This window comes from Trichechus manatus, unplaced genomic scaffold (genome assembly GCF_000243295.1).
Source record: "Trichechus manatus latirostris isolate Lorelei unplaced genomic scaffold, TriManLat1.0 scaffold00019, whole genome shotgun sequence".
Lineage (NCBI taxonomy): Eukaryota > Metazoa > Chordata > Mammalia > Sirenia > Trichechidae > Trichechus > Trichechus manatus.
This window is the reverse complement of record NW_004443955.1, coordinates 24,302,580-24,326,094: the sequence shown is the minus strand read 5'-3', so window position 1 is coordinate 24,326,094 and position 23,515 is coordinate 24,302,580. Positions and strand designations below refer to the sequence as shown.

General features: G+C 38.9%; 1 protein-coding gene across 4 annotated transcripts in view; it reads right to left on the bottom strand.

Moving 5' to 3' along the window:
- The window catches only part of AKAP13 (A-kinase anchoring protein 13), a 391,580-nt gene that overhangs the window by 208,078 nt on the left and 159,987 nt on the right, over positions 1-23,515 (bottom strand). For 3 of the 4 annotated variants that reach the window (XM_023727887.1, XM_023727889.1, XM_023727888.1), the window contains 2 exons: positions 22,240-22,536; positions 9,782-9,965 (listed from right to left, as the gene is read on the bottom strand). In XM_023727887.1, coding sequence (XP_023583655.1) covers positions 9,782-9,965; positions 22,240-22,536 — 481 coding nt within the window. Of the gene's footprint in view, positions 1-9,591; positions 9,752-9,781; positions 9,966-22,239; positions 22,537-23,515 lie in introns of those variants that run through there. The other variant, XM_023727891.1, reaches the window with a different exon arrangement.

The window sequence follows — 23,515 nt, the reverse complement described above, 5'->3', positions numbered from 1 at the left end:
AGAAAACACTGAAATAATACAAAGCATCTTCTCTGATCACAATGCTATAAAACTAGAAATCAGTAACAAGAAGAACAAAGAAAAAAATCAAATACATGGAAACTGAATAACACCTTGCTTAAAAGCCACTGGGTAATAGAAGAAATTAAAAATGAAATGAAAAACTTCTTAGAATCAAATTAGAATGAAAACACAACATACTAAAACTTTTGACACCCAGCAAAAGGAGTGTTCAGAGGAGAATTTATAGCAATAAACACACACATCAAAAAAGAAGAGCCAAAATCAATAGCTTAACCCTAAAACTAGAACAAATAGAAAAAGAGCAGCATAAGAAGCCCACAATCACCAGGAGAAAGGAAATAATAAAGATTAGAGCAGAAATAAATGAGACAGAAAACAGAAAAACAATGAAAGAAATGAACAAGACTAAAAGCTGGTTCTTCGAGAGGATCAATAAAACTGACAAACCACTGGCCAAACTGACAAAGGAAAAGAATGAGAAGATGTAAATAACTGAAATAAGAAATGAGATGGGAGAAATTACAAAAGAACCAACTGAGATGAAAAGGATCATAACAGAAAATTATGAAAAATTATACTCTAACAAATTTGAAAACCTAGAAGAAATGGACAAATTTCTAGAAACACACTACCTACCTAAACTAACACGAGCTGATGTAGAAAACTTGAATAGATTCATAACAAAAGAAGAAATGGTAGAGGTCATTAAAAAAACTCCCAACAAAAAAAGCCACAGACCAGACAGCTTCACTGGCGAATTCTACCAAACATTCAGAGAAGAGCTGACACCAATTGTACTCAAACCATTCCAGAATATAGAAAAGGAAAGAACACTCCCTAATTCATCCTATGAAGCAAGTATAACCCGCGAACCAAAGCCAGGTAAAGACACCACTAAAAACGAAAATTGCAAACCAACATCCCTCATGAATATAGACACAAAAATTTTCAACAAAATTCTAGCCAACAGAATTCAACCATGTATCAAAAAAATAATCTATCATGATTAAGTTGGATTCATACCAGGGAAGCAAGGATGATTCAGCATTAGAAAATCAATCAACGTAATTCACCACATAAATACAACAAATGAAAAGAATCACATGATCATCTCAATTGATGCAGAAAAGGCATCTGATAAAATCCAATACCCTTTCCTGATAAAAATGCTCAGCAAAATAGGAACAGAATGGAAATTTCTTAACATAATTCAGGATATATATACAAAATCAAAAGCCAACACTATTCTCAATGGAGAGAGACAGAAAGCATTCCCTCTGAGAACAGGGACCAGATAAGGATGCCCTTTATCACCAATCTTATTCAATATTGTACTGGAAGGTGCTAGTCAGAACAGTAAGGCAAGAAAGGGAAATAAAGGGCATCCAAATTGGTAAGGAAGAAGTAAAACTATCCTTATTCACAGATGGCATGATCCTATACATAGGAAATCCCAGAGACTCCGCAAGAAAGTTACTGGAACTAACAGAATTATTCAGCAAAGTGGCAGGGTACAAGAACAACATACAAAAATCAGTTTGATACTTCTACAATAATAAAGAGAACGCCAAAAAGGAAATCAGGAAAACAATATCATTTACAATAGTTCCCCAAAAGATAAAATACTTAGGAATAAACCTAACCAGAAGTGTAAAAGATTTATACAAAGAAAACTACAAAACACTACTGCAAAAAAACAAAAGAGACCTACATAAATGGAAAAACATACCATTTTCATAAATGGAAAAATATACCATGCTCACGGATAGGAAGACTTAACATTGTGAAAATGTCAATACTCCCCAAAGTGATCTACAGATATAATGCAATCATGATCCAAATTCCAACAACATTCTTTAACGAAATGGAAAAACTAATCTCCAACTTTATACGGAAAGGAAAGAAGTCTTGGGTAAATAAAACGTTATTGAAGAAAAACAAAGTAGGAGGCTCTGTTCACACTTCCCAATCTCAGAACCTACTATATAGTCACGGTTATCAAAATAGCCTAGTACTGGTACAACAACAGACACACAGACCAATGGAACAGAACTGAGAACCCAGAAGTAAATCCATCTACCTATGGACAGCTGATCTTCGACAAAGGGTTGAAGTCCATTAAACGGGGAAGAGATAGCCTCTTTAACAAATGGTGCTGGAAAACGGGATATCCATTTGCAGAAAAATGCAACAGGATCCATACTTTACACCATACACAAAGACTAACTCAAAATGGACCAAAGATCTAAACGTAAAACCTAAACTATAAACTTCATGGAAGATAACAGGGACAAACCTGTTGTCATTGCGTGCAGTCAAGTCAATTCTGATTCATAGCGACCCTATATGACACAGCAGAACTGCCCCCATAGTTTCCCAGGCTGTAATCTTTATGGGAGCAGATCGCCAGGTCCTCTCTCCGAAGAGGAGCAGCTGGTAGTTTTGAACTGCTGACCTTTCAGTCAGCAGCCAAGAAACCTAGGGGTCCTAACTTCTGGCATAAATAGACTATTGACATAACTAAAAATGTACAAACAGCAGATAATAAACTAGATAACTGGAATCTCCTAAAAATTAAATACTTAACGCTTATCAAAAGGCTTCTCTAAGAGAGTAAAAAGAGAACCTACAGACTGGGAAAAAATTTTGACAGCGATATATCTGAAAAAGGTATAATCTCTAAAGTTTATAGAAAACTTCAACACCTCAACAACAGAAAGAAAAACAATCCAATTAAAAAATGGGCAAAGGACATGAACAGACTCTTCACCAAAGAAGACATTCAGGCAGCTAACAAATACATGAAAAGATGTTTGCAATCATGAGCCGTTAGACTGATGCAAATCAAAACTACAATGAGATACCATCTCACCTCAGCAAGAATGGCACTGATCAAAAAAACAGAAAACAACAAATGCTGATAAGGTTGGGGGGAGACTGGAACTCTGATACACTGCTGGTGGGAATGTAAAATGGTACAACCACTATGGAAAACAGTAAAAAGCGAGAAACAGAAACACCATATGATCCAGCAATCCCATTCTTAGGTATATATCCTAGAGAAATAAGAGCCGTGACATGAACAGACCATATGCACACCCATGTGCACTGCAGCACTATTCACAACAGCAAAAAGATGGAAACAACCTAGGTGCCTATAAATGGATGAATGAATAAACAAACTGTGATACATACACACAATGGAATACTATGCAACAATAAAGAATAATGATGAACCCACAAAAACATCTTACAACACGGAATAATCTGGTGGACATTATGCTGAGTAAAATAAGTCAATCACAAAAGGACAAATATTGTATGACATCAATATTTTTAAAAAATCAAGAATAGGTTTACACACAGAAAGAAACATTCTTGGTTACCAAGGATGGGAAGAGCAGGGAGAGAGAATCACTAGATAGCAGACACGTGTTCATTTTGATGAAAGGAAAGGCAATATACAATGGGGGGAGTGGGGAGGAGATCAGCACAACGTGAGCTGGGCCAAAGAAGACACTGAGAGGTGTGAAAGAATAAACGGCAACTACAGTAAATACCACGGCATATATAAACCTGCAACAACAATAAGAATAAACAACAATTTACCAGCTGATACAGAGGTAGATATGTATGCTAAATAGGTGAGGGAAGTTGTACCAGACTACACCCACACGCATACATAAGAATGGTTGTGGATATTTCTACATACATATTTATACGTACTGTAGATATATTCACATATATAATAGAGCCCATAGAGGGCGCAGCTACAGAAACTACTTAGCCATTACCAAACACCTAGCGGGACTGAGACACTGGGCTTGAAACCTAAGGACCACAGTCTTGGGGGACATCTGGGTCAACTCCACAACATGGTTCATAAAGATAATGTTCTACGTCTCACCAAGGTGAATAGCACCTGGGGTCTTAAAAGCCTGCGAGCAGCGAACTAAGAAACAACAATTGGTCTCTTCCTGTCTGGAGCAAAGGGAAGTGAAGAAAACCAAAAGCCCAAGGAAGCAATGAGTCCAAAGAACTAATGGCCACATGAACCACAGCATCCACTAGCCTAAGACTAGAAGAACTAGATGGTGTCTGGCTACCACTACCAACCACTCTAACCAGGAACACAATAGAAACTCCCGGTTAGAGCAGGAGAAAAATGAAGAACAAAACTCAAATTCACAAAAAAGATCAGACTTACTGATCTGATAGAGACCAGAGGAACTGCCAAGACTACAGCCTTAAGGCACCCTTCTAACTTGGAACTGAAGCCACTTCTGGAGTGCCAAATAATAGACAGGCCCAAAAGGTAGACAACACTCGAGAGGAATGTGCTCCTTGGAACACTCAAGTGTACGAGACAAAAGGCGCAACATTTGCCCAAAAGCAAAGATGAGAAGGTAGGAAGGGGCAGGGAAACTAAACAAACTGAAACGGGAAGTCAGAGTGGAAATGGGGAGAGTGCTAACATATTGAGGGGATTGCAGCCAATGTCACGAAGCAACTTGCATACGAACTACTGAATGGGAAACTAGTTGATGTGTAAACTTTCAGCTAAAGCACAATATAATGTTCAAAAAAAGAAACTAGTACGATGGGCAATATAAATATAAAGTTATACTGAGGATCTTGTTTTCCTCAGGAAAGACAGAGACTAGGGCTAAAATGAAAACAACATTTTCACAGTTAAATGCTGTTTCAACCCGTACCCCAGAGGTCTGTTAACTACGTCTCTTCTTTCCATTCTATCAAATTTTTGTAGAAGAAAGAATATGGGCCTAGGATTCCATAGATGTGTGTGTAATTCTAGCTTTATCACTTTCTATTTAGTGTTGGTCTAGTTACTTTAGTTCTCTGAGCAACCATATTTTGTCTGTAAAACAGATAATGTCTATTTCAGAACAGTTAAAGTGAAGTATCTGTAATGTACTTACCATTAATTATAATATGCTGTAGGTATTCAATAAATATAGATTTGTTGAACAAATACTGAAAATGAGAGGAATTCTTTGAGAAGGACAAATACTTCCAAACTGGCTCTTAGGGCAACTAAAGTATTTCAGCACTTTTATGCTAACACTCTAGAGTTGAAATTCTGAAAAGAAATACATTTCTGGTAAGGGTGGCAGCACTGTAAATAATTCTTTATCAATCTAGAATTCTCTATTCCATCAACCCACAGGTATCGACATCCCAGCATGTATTAGAGAGCCACACTACTTTTTTAAAAGTGGTATCTTTTACATTAGGTAATAATTTCAAACCCTTATCAAGTGGAGACCATCCAAATGCCACCTAAAAAATACTTCAAGATTTTGGCGAATTTTCCTTAAAGTAATGTGTGAAAACTTGACACAGGCCTACAAGGAAAGGACAGTAACAGGGAACATTTGTGTCCGTCACTGTGTCATGTCTCCTATACGTAATCCTTCGTTTATTTCTCAAAGCAATCCACTGAGGATAGTCCAGTTATTCTTCCCATGTTACAAACAGGCACTGAGGCTTGGAGAGGTTAAGCAGTTTGCCCAAAGCCAAACAGCTTCAAAGAAGTAGACTCTGGATTCAAACCTAGCCTGTCTAACTATAGTTCTCCCTACCTCTCTACTAACTTTACCTCGAGAACTACAATAAATACTACAAAAAAGACATTCTTAGAAGACCAATCATCTGGAATTTGAGTTTACTTGATCAATAAACTATAATTTTGCTGATTTTATTACTATATAAGAAACTTTCACATTCACAAAGCACTTTAGGATTTAACAAAGTATTGGTACAAATCTCATTTGGTTATAACAACCTTGTAATGTAGACAGAATAGGTATTATGTGTAATTTAGAGATGAGAAACATGAGACTCAGAGTGGATAGGTGATTTGTTCCCAGCCTACATTTCCACTAAGCTCTGTATTCCTATGCAATGCCACCATACCACACTGCCACTCTTCAAAGTGAAATCCTTACAGCCTCTCTGGAGTCCAGAGGTGGTGCAACAGTTAACAAATTTTGCTCCTCAACAAAAGGTTGGAGGTTTGAGTTCTCCCACAGACACCTTGGAATAAAAGCCTGGATATCGACTTCTGAAAAATCAGCTGTTGAAAACCCCTATGGAGCACAGTTCTACTCTAACACACATGGGATTGTCATGAGTAGAGTCAATTCTAAGGCAAGTGCTTTTTTTGTTTTTGTTTTTTGCCCGAGGAATAACCATAATCTGTGTAACAAGTCAACCCTAATTTTTCATATTACATATGTCAGGCTCTTGATTATCAATCCAGAGGTAGATGACAGAATCTTTATCAGATGAAGGAACTGAGGTTTAGAAAGTTCCTTAATATGTCCAAAGTAATATAGCTAAAAATAGCAGAGCCAAAATGCAAACTTAGGTTTGACTCCAAAATTTGCATACTTAACCACTACCCAGAACTAACTCTTATTCCAAACTCTGTGCCTACCTACCTGCATGAGTGATCCAGGTCCCAAAATTCCTTACTTGTGATGTATGAGCAAGATATTAGATAGCACCTAAAATCCCTTCCGGCTCTAACATTCTCTTATTAGATGACTCCAATGCAACACTCATCTAATGTCATCACTTCCTAGCATTCACTAAGCCAAGAGCCTGAAGACTTGAGTTTTCTCCCTACTCTACCTATCACCAGCTAGGTGACATTGGGCAAGGTGTTCAGCTGACTCCTCTTCAAAACAGGGCTGATGACTATGCACCTTTATAAAAGCAGGGGAAAGCCTGTGTTTTCCTGGGCACTCTTCTAGAGCTAAGACTTCTTAGTAAGACTGCTAACATTTTGTCTGAGGTGAATTTTCAGATCACAAATACATACATATTCATAACGCAAGATCAAATATAAGCTAAAGCAAAATAGCAACAAGTCATAAAATCCCTCCCTTCCATGTACTAAACTAAGTGAAAGTTAACAATAGTGGGTTACAGAAAAGAGAAACTGACAAAAATGTCCTGAAACAGTACTATCTGGTGGGATTGAGTATGAATTTCAAGAGTTCTCTAAAGACGAAAGTATTAGAGAGTCCTTCTACTTCCAAGTATGGCAAAGTCATAATTTTCATACAGAAGTAAAACTCAATTTATCAAAATGGACTGTCAACACTATAATCCTCGGTCATACAAACACAAAAAGAACTTTCAGTCTCTAATTGAAGCAACTCCAAAACAAAACAACACACACACACGCAGGCAAAAGAAGGAATTAAAACAATTTAACTTGAGAGGGGCAGAAAAGGGGTTAAATAAACTTGATTTCTCAGTTAAGACTAGATTGTAAATAGTTATCTTAAAAAAATAAAATGTATATAAACTATACTTCAATTTCACATAAACTTGTAAGAGGTGGTAAAAGAGATACTTATATGAGAAGACTTAATAAAAAACGGGGGGAGGGTGAGACACACAGTCTAAAGATTTTAGTAAACTATTAAGAAGATAATATATTGTATGGCAACTCTTTAACTTTCTACAAGCCTTTTGAGAATCTCAAAAAATGAATTCTATACCGAGAAAAATACATGCATAAACTTCTGCCTATAATTTCAAGGGATTCAGACCCCATGAAGACTGCCCTTGGGCCCCTAGTTATGAATCCTAGGAGTGGAAGGCTCTATGAATGGAGATTAGGCTTCTCAGGAGATTAGATTTCTATTTCTAGTCCACCCTGCCATCTTGTTACCCTAATCCCATCACTTTCCCTCTATGGATCTCAGTTTCCTCATTTGATAAAGATGATCTTTACAGACTCTTTATGATCAAAAGTCTAGTAAAGTCTACTAACATCAGAGCAAGACTGAGAAGGGTTAGTATAATCATGTCCTTATTTTTTAAACTGCTAATTACAGCTCAAAGCATTTTCTTCTAGGCTTCAAACAATAAGAGGCTAGAAGAGTCCAAGTTAAGGGCAAGATATGCAGTAGACTCTCCTACTGAGAATCCTCTACTGGGAGATTTCTCAAGTTGGCTTTCCCTTACCTATTTCCCTTTTTCAAAAGGAGGTAAGAGGCTTACCCACATGTAATAGAGGCAGTGCTTTAAAACGAGCCAAAAAAGTTCTCCAAGAACAAATACACTCTAGTTTCCTTAAAGCTGTGCTGCAATAACAGTCTTGTGACATGCCCTCCAAGCATATAATGAAGCTGTTGTAATCACTTTACTTCCCCATTTGGATGGTAATCCTTAACCAACTGTGCTTCCTAGTAAAAACTCTTGAGTTATACAACCAAATTAGAGGAACTGCATTTGAACTTCACAACAGTTATATGAGTTAATTGCTTAAACTTCTGGAATAAGGCCTGTCTTCCTGAGGCCATGAGGTAAGCAGCAGAACAAATTCAATTACTGGCCAGATGGGAAGTAGGAAGGACTGGAACATATCACTCTCTGGAATACTGTCATAGGAGAGCTCAGGTATCCAAAGCTCATTTGAGATGAGAGTGTCCCTCCTACCACCATTGTATCTACAGCACCCATCAGAAAGGTTTCTGCAAAGAACCCTCTGTCTGACTTAACTGGGAAAGTTATAAGCTTGGCAGGTGCAGCAAGAGAAAATGGTGTACATAACTGCAGGTAGCACTACATTCTGGGATCTTGTCTTGGCCCTTTATACTGCCACCACTCATATGCAACTACACCCACATCCACACACAATGTAAAAACTAAAATGTAACTAAATTAAAGCTACCACGGGCAAAACATTCCAGAATCTGGAAAGACCGATTCAATGTACAAGAGTCCCTCAAATGCTGAAGAACACAGATTCGATGGAGTTTGTATTTGTTCAGAATATGGGTGGAAAAGATGATAACAATGGGCCATAAAACTAATAAAAAATATACTGAACAAGAGAAATTATACTTTAAGCTTTTACCTTTTATAAGTATTCCAATGAGAAATATTGGCTGCTGCAATCCATTTATTTCTCTATATAAGAAAAAAAGAATTCTCCAAATGCTCTAACAATCTTGGTTCCTCCAAAGGATTCTTTAGAGTCAGAGTGTACAACAATTGGGCTCAAAGACACACAGACAGGGTTTCCTACTGCCCAGTTTCCATGATACCTCAGTTGCTTTTTACTGCTACTCTCAGGAAAGAGAAACTGACAAACCTGTCTTGAAACAGTACTGTCTGGTGGGATTTAATATCAATTTCAAGAGTTCTCTAAAGATGAAAGTCTTAGAGAGTCCTTCTACTTCCAAGTATGGCAAAATCTAATTGCTCTTGATTTTATTCATAAAAGTCACAATCAAGCCAAAACACAATGATTCAGCATATTTTACATATTTTACGTATACAGTGTATTGTACTAAAGTATTGGTTTCTAATTAACTCTTTCAAGTCTTAAAGATATACCAAAAAAAAAAAAAAAATGTATAGCATAGAAAAATGGTTTCCTTTTATACTAAACTGGGATACACTGGGTATGTTGGTAATGTTATGGTACCCGGGAAAGCAGACTTATTCAGAGTAAAATACAAGCAGCATGAAGCAGCGCTGGCAGGCAGGCAGGCAGAGAGAGAAAATGGTGACACAACTTACGTTTGTCTCTCTGAAGCAATGAAGTGGTTAGCAGGAGCAAGCTTGCAAACCTCCAGCAGACGACAAGGTACAGAGCTGAGGTTTTAGTCTGTGGCAAACCCACACAAAGCAGTAAAGTGGGCGGTACTACTATGAATCAGGAGGTGGGGCCAGTGGTGAGAAGAAGGAAATAGGGAGAATGAGCACTTACTCAGTAAGAAGCTGGTGCAGCTTGTGGTAACCCCGCTCCAAAGCCAAGCTCACAGGCGTTGCCCCTTCCTGGTTGTGGATGCTAAGAGCTCCACGGCCACCTGGCTTCTGCAACAGGAACCATGTCAACCTTAGCAGACCCAACCGTACAGCAAAATGCATCAAAGTCTCTCGTGGGCCACCATCTGTAGATGGAGGAGAAAATGGAAATGAGAAGAATGCAAAAACAAAAAGCAAAACAGACAAATTAGGTAGGCACTCTTGCCACCAGAGGCGTTTACCTAGGATCCTGAAGTTAAGTCACAGTATACCACGTGAACAATTTTATTGTGGCCGGGTAGAACTGGCTCTTAAGTAAAGAGAAAACAAAGCTAGAAAAAGTACGGGAAGCAATTCTCCAATTGGAGACATATTTATATTCGGATTTAATGCATTTGTTCAACCAATTTATGTAAGTAGGTTTATAAGGGTGAACCCACACACATTCTTTTCTTCTTTTCCTTTTAAAAAAAAAAAAAAAAAGCATCACCACAACCTGTGGACTCAAGGGGAATAGTTGTTGGGGCTTAAATGGGCATATCATAAAGGGTATAATTACTTTAAAAGAGGACACCCAGACAGGAATTGGCAAGTTCAACACTAAAAACAGGTTCTACTTAAGAACACACAGGTCTCTTCCCCGCACTCCCCACCCTCCCATTAAGAACAAATCAAATTGCTGGCACTGCCAGCTTTTTTGTTTGTTTGCTTTAATGAGAGAAAGAAATGCATCTCCAGGCATAATAAGAAAGAATAACTCTTAAGGTATAATATACTGATAACTTCAGAAAGAGAAATATGTGTTTGGGCTTTCTTCACTTGATGCATACATTTCTACTTAGAGGCTCCTAAGTACAGAGGCCACTTTCAGGTGGTAGAATGAGGAAGGGCTTTGGAGGCAAACAAATCTGAGTTCAAATTTGACGTTTACCATCTGTGTGACCAGGGATGATTTCATTTAATCTCTCTGAACTTCACTCTCTTCATCCCTAGAGTGGGTGAGATACTATCACCTAGCTCACATGGTATTTTAAGAGATAAGAGGAGGCAAGTGAAATGCAAGTACAACGACTGGCAGGTAGCAGGTACTCATTAAATGCCATCTCCCTTCCCTTTCCCTGCTCTCTTCCCTGTCATCTTGGACTTCATATTATATTCCAGGTTCACCAGCACCACTCTTCCTTTTTCCTCAGGCATCTTCTTGTGCTCCAACCTGTGACGGAAGGAGCTAAAGCTCTGAACCACAATTAAGCAGTTGGTGGAGAGAAAAGGGTACAATGGGGACATAGCTGTGGCCACCACACGGCCATGGTATACAGCCCCACAAGGCCGTGCAGTACTCCACTCTAGGGAGCACCACTCACAGAGCCTCTGATATAAATGGTGCCCCCTGGCGTTGTGTCAGCCTTCTTCCTCTCAGCTGAACAGCTCTCGCCTTCTTCACTGAGCAGGCCTGGACCTCAGTATTTTCTCCTTACTCTGGAGTGCTCAGATGCCTCTGAATGTGAATATATAATAGGAATGAACAGATCTTTGAACTTATGATTTTACACTGAACTGCACTGTTTTCCAACGTCACATATGTATTAGTCTAGTCTACCTACTGCTAAGGTAAATTTCCCTTAGAAGCAAAAGCTATCTTTCCTATTTTACATGTTTCCTATAGAACTATGCACACTGGTCAACCCAGGACTGGTTAATACCCTTCCCCCAATCTTACTCTCAGGTCTCTAACAGCAGGTACCCTATCTGCTTTTTGGTAGTCCCCATTCTGCAGACAACAGATGAGAAGAAAAGTACATGTCATGCACTGGGCTAGGTATTTATATCATTTTTTTTCATTCTATCCTCAAAACCATCCTAGGAGGTTTAGTTATCCTCATTTTGCAGATGAAGAAAGAGAGTTTGATAGTGTTAATAACTTGCACAGCAAGAATCAGGAGTTGAAAATAGTTTTGTCTTGAGTCTAACATCCATATCCTTTCCATTACTTCACCCTACTTCTTTTCGTAAAAATCAAGCAACCATGCAAGCAAGCTAAAGTTGTGGTTTAAAAAAGCACATTTTCAGGAGTTTCTTCCTGACATTTTATTATTAACACTTTCAAATACCCACAAAAGTTAAAAGAATTTTACTAGATACTCATCAACTTAGATTCTACAGTTAATGTTTTTCTGTATTTGCTTTATCACATTTCTAGTCAACTATCCTTCCCTCTATCCATCAATTCATCTGACTTTCATGCATTTCAAAGTAAGCTGAACACTTACTGAACACTTCAGCATGCATCTCATTAACTAGAGTTCAAAATATGGTTACGATTTTAGGTAATTTACATACAGTAAAACACAAACGGTACAACGTACCATTTGACAAATTTTTACAAATGCATATACCTGTGTAACCTAAACGTCTATCAAAATACAGAGCATTACCAACATCAAAGAATGCTCCTTTGTGCCCCTTCTCAGTGAATCCCCCCTCCCACTTATAGTCAACCACTGTTCTTAATTTCTTCACCAGAGATTAGTTCTGCCTGTTCTAGAACTTCACATAAATGAAACCATACAATACATACTCTTGTGTATGGCTTCTTTCACTCAGCATAATGTCTAAGATTCATCCATGCTGTTGTGTATCACAGTAGTTCATTTCTTTTTATTGCAGTGCACTGTATGAATACACCCTAGTTTGTTTAGAGATATTCCCCTGTTCATTTTTCACACATTTTTATTTGATCTTCCTCTGTATGCTGAGAGTTACTCAACTTTGTTTTTCATATCACTAACTGCATTTTTCTACAATGTCAATTGGTCCTTTGTCCCCAGTTTGTTACGCTATGGGATTTTGGAGGTTTTCCAGCTTTGTCCTCACTGTGATGGCTTTTCTGCAGATGCAATTAAAGTCTCCAATCAGTGGATTTGATAAGGGAGATGATCCTGGATAATATGGATGGGCCGGACTAAATCAGTTGGAAGGATTTAAAAGCAGAGCTGAGGTTTGCCCTGGAGAGAGAATACACTTCTCCTGTGGAGGACAGCTTCAGTCTGCGCCTGTGGAGCTCCATTCGGCTAGGGATCTTCCCTTCCTGATTGCCTGAGGATGACAGATTTGGCCCATGCCCATAGAACTGAGCTTGCCCATGGTTTTGTCCTTCCTTCCTGCCCTGTAATTTCAGACTTGCTTAGCCAGCTCCCACAATCACTTAAGCCATTCCTTGTAATAAACCTTAATACGTATTTCTCCGACTAGTTCTGCTTTTCTGGTTGAACCCTGATCTATTAAACTTATTCTCTTCTTGTTGCTTCTTTCTCTAATTTTATAATGTCTGCCTTCTTAGGTCTATTAAAGGACAAAGTGAAAAGATCGTCTAATTTTTCCTTTGTTCTTAAAAGAAAATCGTTATCAGAGAGTCTTCCATCTAAATACCACACTTTTCCCTTTCCGTTACACTGTAATGTTATTTCATAGGCCCCATGTTGGTTTGTTTATTTATTTCCCTGGTTAGCCATACCCAATTAGAAAGATCTCTATGCAGGCCCAGCTCTTCCCCACAGAGAAGGTGAACTGAAAATATATACTGGAAGCACGTCCCAGACATTCACTTAGATCTGCAGAGGTGGTTGCTGTGCCTAGTAGGCATTCAACCATGATGAGAAGGCTAAAAGGTTGCATCTTTTTTAAATTATCAGATTCTGTAAGCAAAACTTTCTAAGTTCTATGAATAGTACAGTTCAAATACTAAATGTACTTTCTGATTCCATCAATCTACCAGCATGCCCTGCTCACAGGACTCTTTGAATCTATGTCTACGGGACTTCACAGTCACCATTCTTTCCATTATCCTGTACTGCCTCTTATATAAACCTGAAGTCTCACATGATTCAGGATTTCTCACACCACATGAGGAAGAAAAACATTCTTAACAGGCTAGTGTAAGAAAACGGGCTTTTGCAAACACAAGACCTGTACCTTGTGACAGAATCAAGATGTGAGAGGCAACAAAACCTTTTGGAGCTAAAGCCCTGCCATTACTAGGCACTGCTTGTCTTGGAGTCTATATTAATCCTCTGACAAGGAAAAAAGTTCATTAGTAGTCTTTTTATATTTTATCATTTTCTTTTTAGCAGCTATGATAGTTGAGAAATCACAAATACTAGTGCAGCTAAGGAAACAGTTCCGTGGAAAATTATCAAATACTCTGGAAGGAGTGGGGGAACTAAAAGACCAGGTGATTAAGAATGAGGATTTATCAACCAACATCAGATATACAGGCTTGGGAGTGCACAGGCTATTCTCGAGGTGCCCTTTCTTTAAACTGCCTGACCCTTCTCTCCACCCAAATTTCTCTCTGTGGGCAGGATTCCCACCCCTAAAGATGATCAGATCTTCTTTTCACTTATACAATACCATGACAAAATAAGAATGAAGATCTCCCCCAGCATAGTTCTCCTTCTTGCTTTCTTCAGAGCAAGCCTTCAGTGGGCCCACTCTCTAAATTACCTCATGCTGACTGCTACTGTGCATGTGTCTCTCAGGGGAAAAGTGTCCTAATTCACCATATTCACTAACCACTCAGGCGCTGATGAGCTGGACCAAGGAACTAAGTGAGATTTGGTAACTTGGAGAGGGAAGACATCCTTGCCCCACCATTTACTCCCCGCTCCCTCCTGATGAATCCTTACCACTTACATTTAAGACACAACTATAGCAAAATCTACTGAGTAGAGGCCTCTTTATGTAACTAGGGATTAAAGAACACTTGGAGAACTAAAATTGACAAATTCTCTCTTATTCATGTACAAAGGGAGGATTAACTTTAGAAACATTTAAAAGCAAAAGAAATAGTCTCATTCTGCTTTGAAGAGCCTTTCCTTGTAGTGCTGTCCTATTTTATCCTTTCATAAGACATGTTACCTTCCCTCGTCATACTTCATCAATGTTCTGTGTCTCTAAAAGGTCACTGGCTACGGTCATCGTATATTCAAAATGAACAGCTTGCCAATGGCACACACTTCAAAAAGTACTTTCTCCAGACTTCTTGAGGTGGAACTGTCACGTAAATCAAACACAGACATTCTATCCTAGTAACAATCACCATACAAATCTACCCAGTACCTCTGTTTATAAGGTGTCTTCACATAAACTGTCTGCTCTGATTTGCACAACCATTATAGGAGAAATGGAAAAATGGTCATAAAAGTGATAATAGCTACTACCACTTATTTAATGTCTCTTATGTGCCAGGCACTGTGCTAGGTACTTTGTATATGGTTTCTCTGATCTTCACCAAAAAAAAAAATTACCAAACACACATACTGTCGCTGTTTGACAGAGAAACCTAAGGTGCAGGGAAATTAAGTATTGTACTTTGCTAGTCAGAGACAGAAACTGGAATTCAAAGCTAGGCTATATAATTCTAAAGTCTGTTCATTTTCAATTTTATACTCTGTGTTAGTTAGTTGGGGGAAGGGGGGCATGTTGGGGAAGGAGCATGTCAGAGTTCAAATTACCTACCCTGTCCTGTGACTCACAACGTTTCACTATAAAATCAAAGGTGTACCCTCAGAGTAACACAGCCATAGGAAGACAACTTGGGAAAGAAAAAAATAACGCTACTTGGAATGACGAAAATGTAGTTTATATAGTACATCTCTTTGTTTATTGGATAAATAATTAAGAGTAAATATTGTAGAGTATGCACTTACCACAACACTATTTTGGAAAAAAGTAAAAATTTCCACGTGTTCATGTAATAAAACCAAAAAAAACTAAACCCGTTGTCCTCGAGTTGATTACGAGTCACAGTGACCCTACAGGACAGAGCAGAACTGCCTCATAGGGTTTCCAAGGTGCAGCTGGTAGATCTGAACTACTGACCTTTCGGTTAGCAGCCAAGCTCTTAACCTCTGTGCCACCAGTGCTAAGGTAATAAGGTCATCTTCAAATTTCATATACATGAAAACAAAGGTTCCTGGTTGTGTAATCTCAGCATCTTCAGTTCAGGCAAAATTCCTCTTTTAGAACACATAGGTCACTTCCATGAACTCTGTACTGCACACATCAAAGTGGACTATGAAAATACTGAATGGAAGAATTAAGGTTCCTGTGTGTATGTGTATGGCTGAACTAGCCTCTACAATGTTACAGGGCATGAATTCTTAAATGAATTCACTTTAGTTTCATCATCTTCTCCTATCTGCAGTTACTGCACAAACTAAAAAAAGCGGTTCATGCTTTTAAGGAACCTTGGTAATTTGAAAATGTTCCAGTATAAATTCTGAAGTGTTACTACAGAGATCTTAGAATTGAGCCACCCTATTCATTTCCCCCTTTAGCCATATATGGAGCCAGAGAACACACAGTTGTAGTTAATATTTATGCTACTATCAACTGTTGAAAGAGTCCTGGTGGCACAATGGTTGAGGACTTGGCTGCTAACGGAAAGGTTAGCGGTTTGAACCCACCAGCGACTCCACGGGAGAAGAGATCTGATGATCTGCTCCTGTAAAGATTACAGCCTAGGAAACCCTATGGGGCAGTTCCACTCTGCCCTATATGGGCACTATGGTTCAGAATTGACTCAATGGCACACACCAACAACATCAACTGCTGTATTTCGTGCAATGTCCCAGGCACTACGTACTAAATGATTTATGGATTAATTCATTTAATCCTTACAGCTCCAGATGATAGGCATTATTATCCCTCCATTTCACAGAGGAGGAGGTTGAAGTTTAGAAAAGTAAGAAATTTGCTAAGGTCAGGTGATCAATAAGTGGCAAAGCAAGGATTCCAGACCAGCACTCTCTGACTCCAAAAAAATGGCCTATAGTATCTACAGCACTAGGTGTAGTTAGATGATGTGGGGGGAATACATTTGTCTGAAATAAAATCCTTGCCCAAAACAAAAGAGATGGAACTACAGTCAACTATTATTCTCATGGATTACATTACCTTGACGGTGGTTCCATGATAAGATGCGAACAGAGTTAAAAGGGAGTAACTGTAACTTACGGTGACACTGAAATTGTACTTCAAAGGATGAGAACAATGCAGCAAGGCAAACTGAGAATGAAGAGTGGTAAAAAAAAATCTAAAACTCTGACTTGTTTTTCATTCTCTCCTCCCCCCCGCCCCCACTTTTTGTTGGGGGTGAAGATATATACACACACACACACATATATAATAAACCCTTTGAGAAGAAAACTTCATTTACTAAGTTTTAGCCAAATTAAAAAACAATTAAGCTAAATCCCAGTTGTTCAATGAAAATAAAAATGCGCTAGAGACCTGAACAATTTACCATTTCTTTGAAAAGTTAAAATGCTTCATTTCCAAAACACTCCATGACAATTTTGAGTTCTTACACAATGAATAAGATGCCCTACTGAAGCAAGCAGGCATAAATTTGTTTAGTCCATGTTAATCTCTGAAACTGAAGTCATGAAAATAAAATCCCCCAAAGCCATTCAGAAATCAAGATGTCATGTGAAATGGCTTTTTACTGGACAAAATGACAGCATCTTTGAAAAGGTGGTCTTTATATTCCAGGGGTCATGGTGGGGAGCCCATCCTTTTCAGAGGTGAGTAGCCAATACTCTGAGGATGATCAGAGCTCAAAGAATCAGTAAAAATGGCATCTGGCTTATCTACACAGCAAAGCTCCACGAAGGAAGAGTAGGAGCTTGTCAATGAGAATGACAGGGGGAAAAAAACCATTAAGAAAATGTTGAAAGCTAAAAGCTGATCTAGGCCATAAATTTAAAGTTGCATTTGCTGAGTTTTCTTAGGAAGTATGAACACAGGAAATTATGAGTGCAGGTAAATACCAGACTCAGGCTACAACTTCTTCCCAGCACATGGGATGAAATGTCATAGAAAGGCTTCAATTTCATTGCTATGCTGAAGTAACCTGAAACCAGGAAAACTACCCAAAATTCACCATTGATGGCATCATGAAACTAAAGGAAAACACAACAGTGATGCTCTTTGTTTAGCGTAATCCAACTGTGGGTCTCACACCTCTCAGTGAGTCTAACTGCTGAGAAGAGAAAGCCACGGCGTAGAGGGTAAAACACCACACATCAGACTTCTCCTGGGACTGCTCATCTGCAGGTCTCCCCTACATATTTGGTTTTCTAAATTAAAGAACAGAATTACTATCACACTTGTGAAGATAAGGATAGTATCAATGAGTGGCTATAGAGGATATGTTTTTATTGTTTGTTTTGTTTTTCCTGGCTAACCCCACATTTCCCTCTTCTTCTAGTTAAAACAATTTCTCCTTTTTGAAAAGTGCTCCTAAACATGTGAAGTTTGCCAGAATATTGGCCCCCACTGCCGCTGAGCTGGCCTAAAACATGGGCTGAGTTAATGCTCCTGGCCAAGATATTGGTCCACAACGGGTACCTGACCATACCAAGGGTTTTTAACTTCATGTTCACGCATGGGGTTCAGAGAGACTATAAGCGCCCCTGAAATCATATGTAAATTTTTACAGGTAGGCACCTATATACATTTTTTCCTGAGGAGAAATATGAGCTAATGTCAGATTTTCAAAGGAGTCACTGACCTAAAAAAAAAAAAAAGTTAAAAAGCAGTGCGTCTAAACAAAGAGCAGGAGGATTAACCATAAACCTTACGTGACTCTTTCATAAAAGCATTAGGCACAAACAGCTGTAAACATCCTTGCTTCCAACACCAAGTAGTCTTGTTATGTAACAAGGTTCTCTACCTGTATTATGCCAGGCAACAAGCTTACTGTGCACTTTGTTTTACAAAGAGCTCACCAGAAGTACTTGATGTGCAACTCACTGATGTGAACAGAGTATTCATTTACATTGGTCCCTCGACGAGACAGCATGATGAACTTTTAACTGATGCTACTCTGCCCTTTCCATACCCTGTGATCACAGATTACGATCCACAATTAATTGAACACTTTTAGCTGCAGAACATAAATCTAGCATTGAAATCAGATTCCTGATTCTAGTTTTTGACTTAAAGGCAGCTCTGCTGGGCATTTCACCAAACTTGTTCAATTCTTTGGTTCTCTTAATTATTATGAGTTTAATCAGTTAATTATTATTATTATTTTAACTTTATATGCAATTGAATTCACTTTTGGGGGGTGTACCAGCAATCTGCTCCCGAAAAGATTACAGCCTAAGAAACCCTATAGGGAAGTTCTACCCTGTCCTATAGGGTCATTATGACTTGCTGGCACACAACAACAAGAGTCCTCTAAGTTTTAATACATGCAAAGATTCTAATAACCACCACTACTACCAGGATACAAAACAATTCCAATATCCTAAAGAATTCTGTCATGATACCCTTTCGCAGCCAGACCTTTCTCCAATTCCTAATCTTTAGCAACTACTACTGATCTGATCTCTGATCCTACAGTTTTACCTTTTCCAGAATGTCACATAAATGGAAGCATATAATATGCAACCCTTTGAAATTCACTTCACTTAGCATAATCCATCCGAAATTTATCCATGTTACTGTGATATTGATAGTTTGTTCCTTTGTATTACTGAGCAGTATCCCATAGTATGGATGTTCCACAGTTTGTTATCCATTCACCCAGTGAGGGAGATCTGGACTGTTTCCAACAATGCTGCTACAGACACATACGTGTACAGTTTTTCTGTGTGGGAATGTAAGTTTTCATTTCCCTGGTATAAAATACTCAGAGTGAGACTACTGAGTCATATAGTAAGTATACATTTAATTTTGTAAGAAACTACCACACTGTTTTCCAGAGCAGCTAAACCATTTTGCATTCCCACTACCAATTTATGAGAGATCCAGTTGCTCTGCATCCCTGCCAGTACTTGGTATTGTTGGTAATTTTAATTTTAGCCATTCTAGTAGAAGTCCCTGGGTGGCATAAATGGTTAAGCACTTAACTACTAAGCCGAAAGGTTGGTGGTTCAAGCCCACCCAGAGCGGCCTCAGAAGACAGGCCTGGTGATCTGCTTCTGAAAGTCACAGCCTTGAAAATCCTATGGAGTAGTTCTACTACACACACATGAGGTCGTCATAAGTCGCAATCAACTCGATGGCAACTAATATCAACAATAAGTATGTAATGGTATCTCATATGGTGGTTAATTTGCATTTCCACATGTTCAAATTTGATTTCACCTTTGCCAGCACTGCTTAAGAAATTTTGAACAACAGAAACTTCAGGAGTGCATGGAAAGTATGCAAAAATATCAAAGTGGTTCCCTCCTATTAAAGACAAAGAAAGTAAGAGAAGGGAAGGACTTTCCCAAATTTTTCACCTGTGCTTTTTCTGATACCTCTTTTTAATCATGGATACATGTATAAACTACCCAATTCCCTTCTTTGAACAAGACAAAACAAAACCAAAAAATCACCATAGCCCCACAAATAACTACATAATACAGTTCCACCTTGATAGACATTTATAAAAGTTAACTAGAATAAACATTGCCATACCAATGGCAATACTAACGGCAGAGCTAAAGTTATTAAGGTCCACTATTGTTGTTAGTTGTTTCCAACTACTGGTGACCCCATGTATGCAGAATAGAACTGCTCCCCAGGGTTTTCAAGGCTGTGACTTTCCAGAAGCAGATCACCAAGCCTGTCTTCCAAGGAAGCTCCGAGTGGGTTCAAACTACCAACCTTTTGGCTAGCAGTTCAGCATCTAACCATTTGTGCCACCCAGGGACTCCCCTAAAGTCCAACATTAAGTTTCTGAAAAGGTACTCATGCCTCTATATAGATATATCTCTGTATATATGGATGGATGTGTGTGTGTGTGTGTGTGTGTGTATGAAATTTGAAATATTCTGATCTCTAGATGTTAGCAATGTAGAGGTTTCCTGGACAATACATAAACAAAAAAAAAAAAAAAGGACAAGTGTTTTCTTCCTTGATTTGATTTTACAATCAACACTTTCTTTTGTATTTTTTGTGTTTCACCTGGGCAGGCCTGTCCTGACAGTATGCTCATCTCGACCAAGTGGTACACCACTCCTGGGGTTGATCACTGTTAAAAATCACTGGATTTAAGAGAAGCAAAGCTAAAAAATATCTGTTACCCATTCCTCTATGGGAGAAAGAATAAAGTTATCTGATGGGTCTTTGACAGCTGGAAGTGAGCATCCCCTGACTCAGCCCCTCTGGGCATTTCTCCTCAGGATCTGCTCACCCGCAGAGAGGGTGAGTGCTGATGTATTCTCCCTACATAACACAGTAACCCAAGCTGGGTGGACTCAACCTCTGTGGGGCAGTCCTGTGACTGTCCAGCTCTTTCAGAGTTAAAGTATACGCAAACCCTTTCGGCAGCAGATCTAATGCCAGTTGTCCAAGGTAGCTTTCATCAGTAATAAAGCAAACATTTTGATCTCTGTGACTCCTAAATCTTTCAATTATATTTGAACTCAAGAAGGAAAAAAACCCACTGCCATCAAGTCGATTCCGACTCATAGAGACCCTATAGTACAGAGTAGGGCTGCCCCGTAGAGTTTCCAAGGTTGTAAATCTTTATGGAAGCAGACCACCACATCCTTCTCCCACAGAGCAGCTGGTGGGTTCGAACTGCCAACCTGCTGGTTAGCAGGAAAGTGCTTAACCACTGGGCCACCAGGGCTCCTCTGGGAAAGAGGGTGTTATTTATTGGACCCCAGGTAAATATTGTATTTCATTTTAGAAGATACAAAAAATCATTAACATTTGGTAGATGTCATCTGCTCCAAGAGTAATTATGTGGGAAAATCCCTCTCTGAATTAAGAGGAATATATAGATATTTGTTACACCAGTGTTTTTAACAAAGTGAAGCTCTTTCTTCAATGAAATCTTATACGGAAGGTCAGTAGATAGAATAAGTGAGAGTGACAGTCCCTGGCTAAAGAAGTGTGGGCATTTCCCAGAGCTCATCCTGCTCTATGCTCCCTGCCCTCCCCCTGCCACCCGAATCTTTCTTTTTCTCCAGCTCCACGGAATCTCTAAAGAACTTCAAAATACAATAATGAAAACCCTGTCTTCAATAATTAAACACTATAAAAAAACAAAAATGGTTACTCTGGCTACTCTTTTCATGAAGGATGGGTCACTTTCTATGATTGAGAGAGCAAGCCTGAAATCCAGACCCAGAGGACGGTGATGAGCCATTCTCTACTTTAAATGAAAGACTGAAAATAACTCCAAAGGTGCTTCCTTGGGTGCTGTCACTACAAGAACAGGGAAACAGCTCATTCAAACAAGTATATGGACACTTTGCTACAGTAAGTAATTATAAGATTTACTCAGCTACTGTGGAAGACCTGAAGACAATGACCACATCCTTAATTAATATAAAAGCAGCCCCATTAAAAAAAATAACAAAAAAAATAAAAACAAAAAACTCAGAATTTGTTGGTCATATAAATTCTCACCATGCAAAGTCTGATCTGTCCCCAACACATTCCACTCTGCTGGCAGCTTCAGGTGTCTGAATGCTAGTGCTACCTTCTCATCGAGGGAATTCACGTCCCCAGATGGAGGTCCTGACCGGTCAAGAAAACGAGTGAAGTTCAGAGCCTGCTGGTTTCCAGCGCTGGTTGCCAGGAACTGGGCTGCATCATATGCCTCATCTTGGATGAAATGAAAGTCTTCTTCAGCCACCACAAACACAGGAAGCCCCTCTTTGGAAGCACAGAGCAGCACCTTCACTGTCTCACAGCAGTCATGACCTAAAGAAAACACAGGCAGCAAAGAAAATGGCGTTAAGAGTCCTCTGCTGAGGGAAGGGCACTGGTGGGCAGTGAGCTCTTCTTCAATGCTCTACCAGCTCCTGCTCCAAAGAGAAATCCCTCCTTCCTCTGAACCCTCACAGCATTATTCTAAACTTCTTCAAACGTCATTTTCAGTTGTTTTATTGTTATTTGCATATATGAAATACTTCCTTAACAAACAGCAAATAACTTTATATCTCACCTGTTGCCATGCCTATAACATCGAGTGTTTGGCAATTAACAGGCCCTGAACAAATCTGAACAAATTAAAGAAAGGAAGAACAAGGATCCAGTGATGCCTAGCACACAACAGGAAATCTAATACCTATTATCCAGAATTAATCTGAAAATGCAATAGGGAAAAAAATCACTCCTACACGTGACATAGGAGGAATTTTATGGATTCCCCAGAACTTGCCTTATCAACATAATGCAACAGATCAAATGAGAATGTGATAAAGTACTTTGAAAAGTATAAAATTATATACATGATTTTATTATGACAGTGAAACCTGTGAGAGCTGGAACTTGACAGGACTGCCTTGTTTTTCCAGCCTCACAGGTTTTCTGCCTTTGACAGGTGCAGTCTTAACCACTTTTCTATCATTGTCTATCAGTGGGAAATACTTGAGTTTTTCTTCTCCGACAGGTTTCTGCCTTATACAGGTTCCAGCTTTCGCAGGTTTTACTGTAATAGCAATCTAAGGCCTAGAAAATAATTTTTGTTCTCAGATGCATGTTCTTTCGTGTCTCAACCACTAATATAGTGAAGACTTCAAATAAAATCACCTGGTTCACAGAATGCTGATGCAATACTGTGGCTAGAAGCCCAGTTCAGGGAAAGCAAACATGCCAAAAACTCTGTGGTGTCCACTGCACAGACTAGCAGAGACCAAATGAGCCGCAAATTTAGGCAGCAAGCTCAGCCACTCCAAGG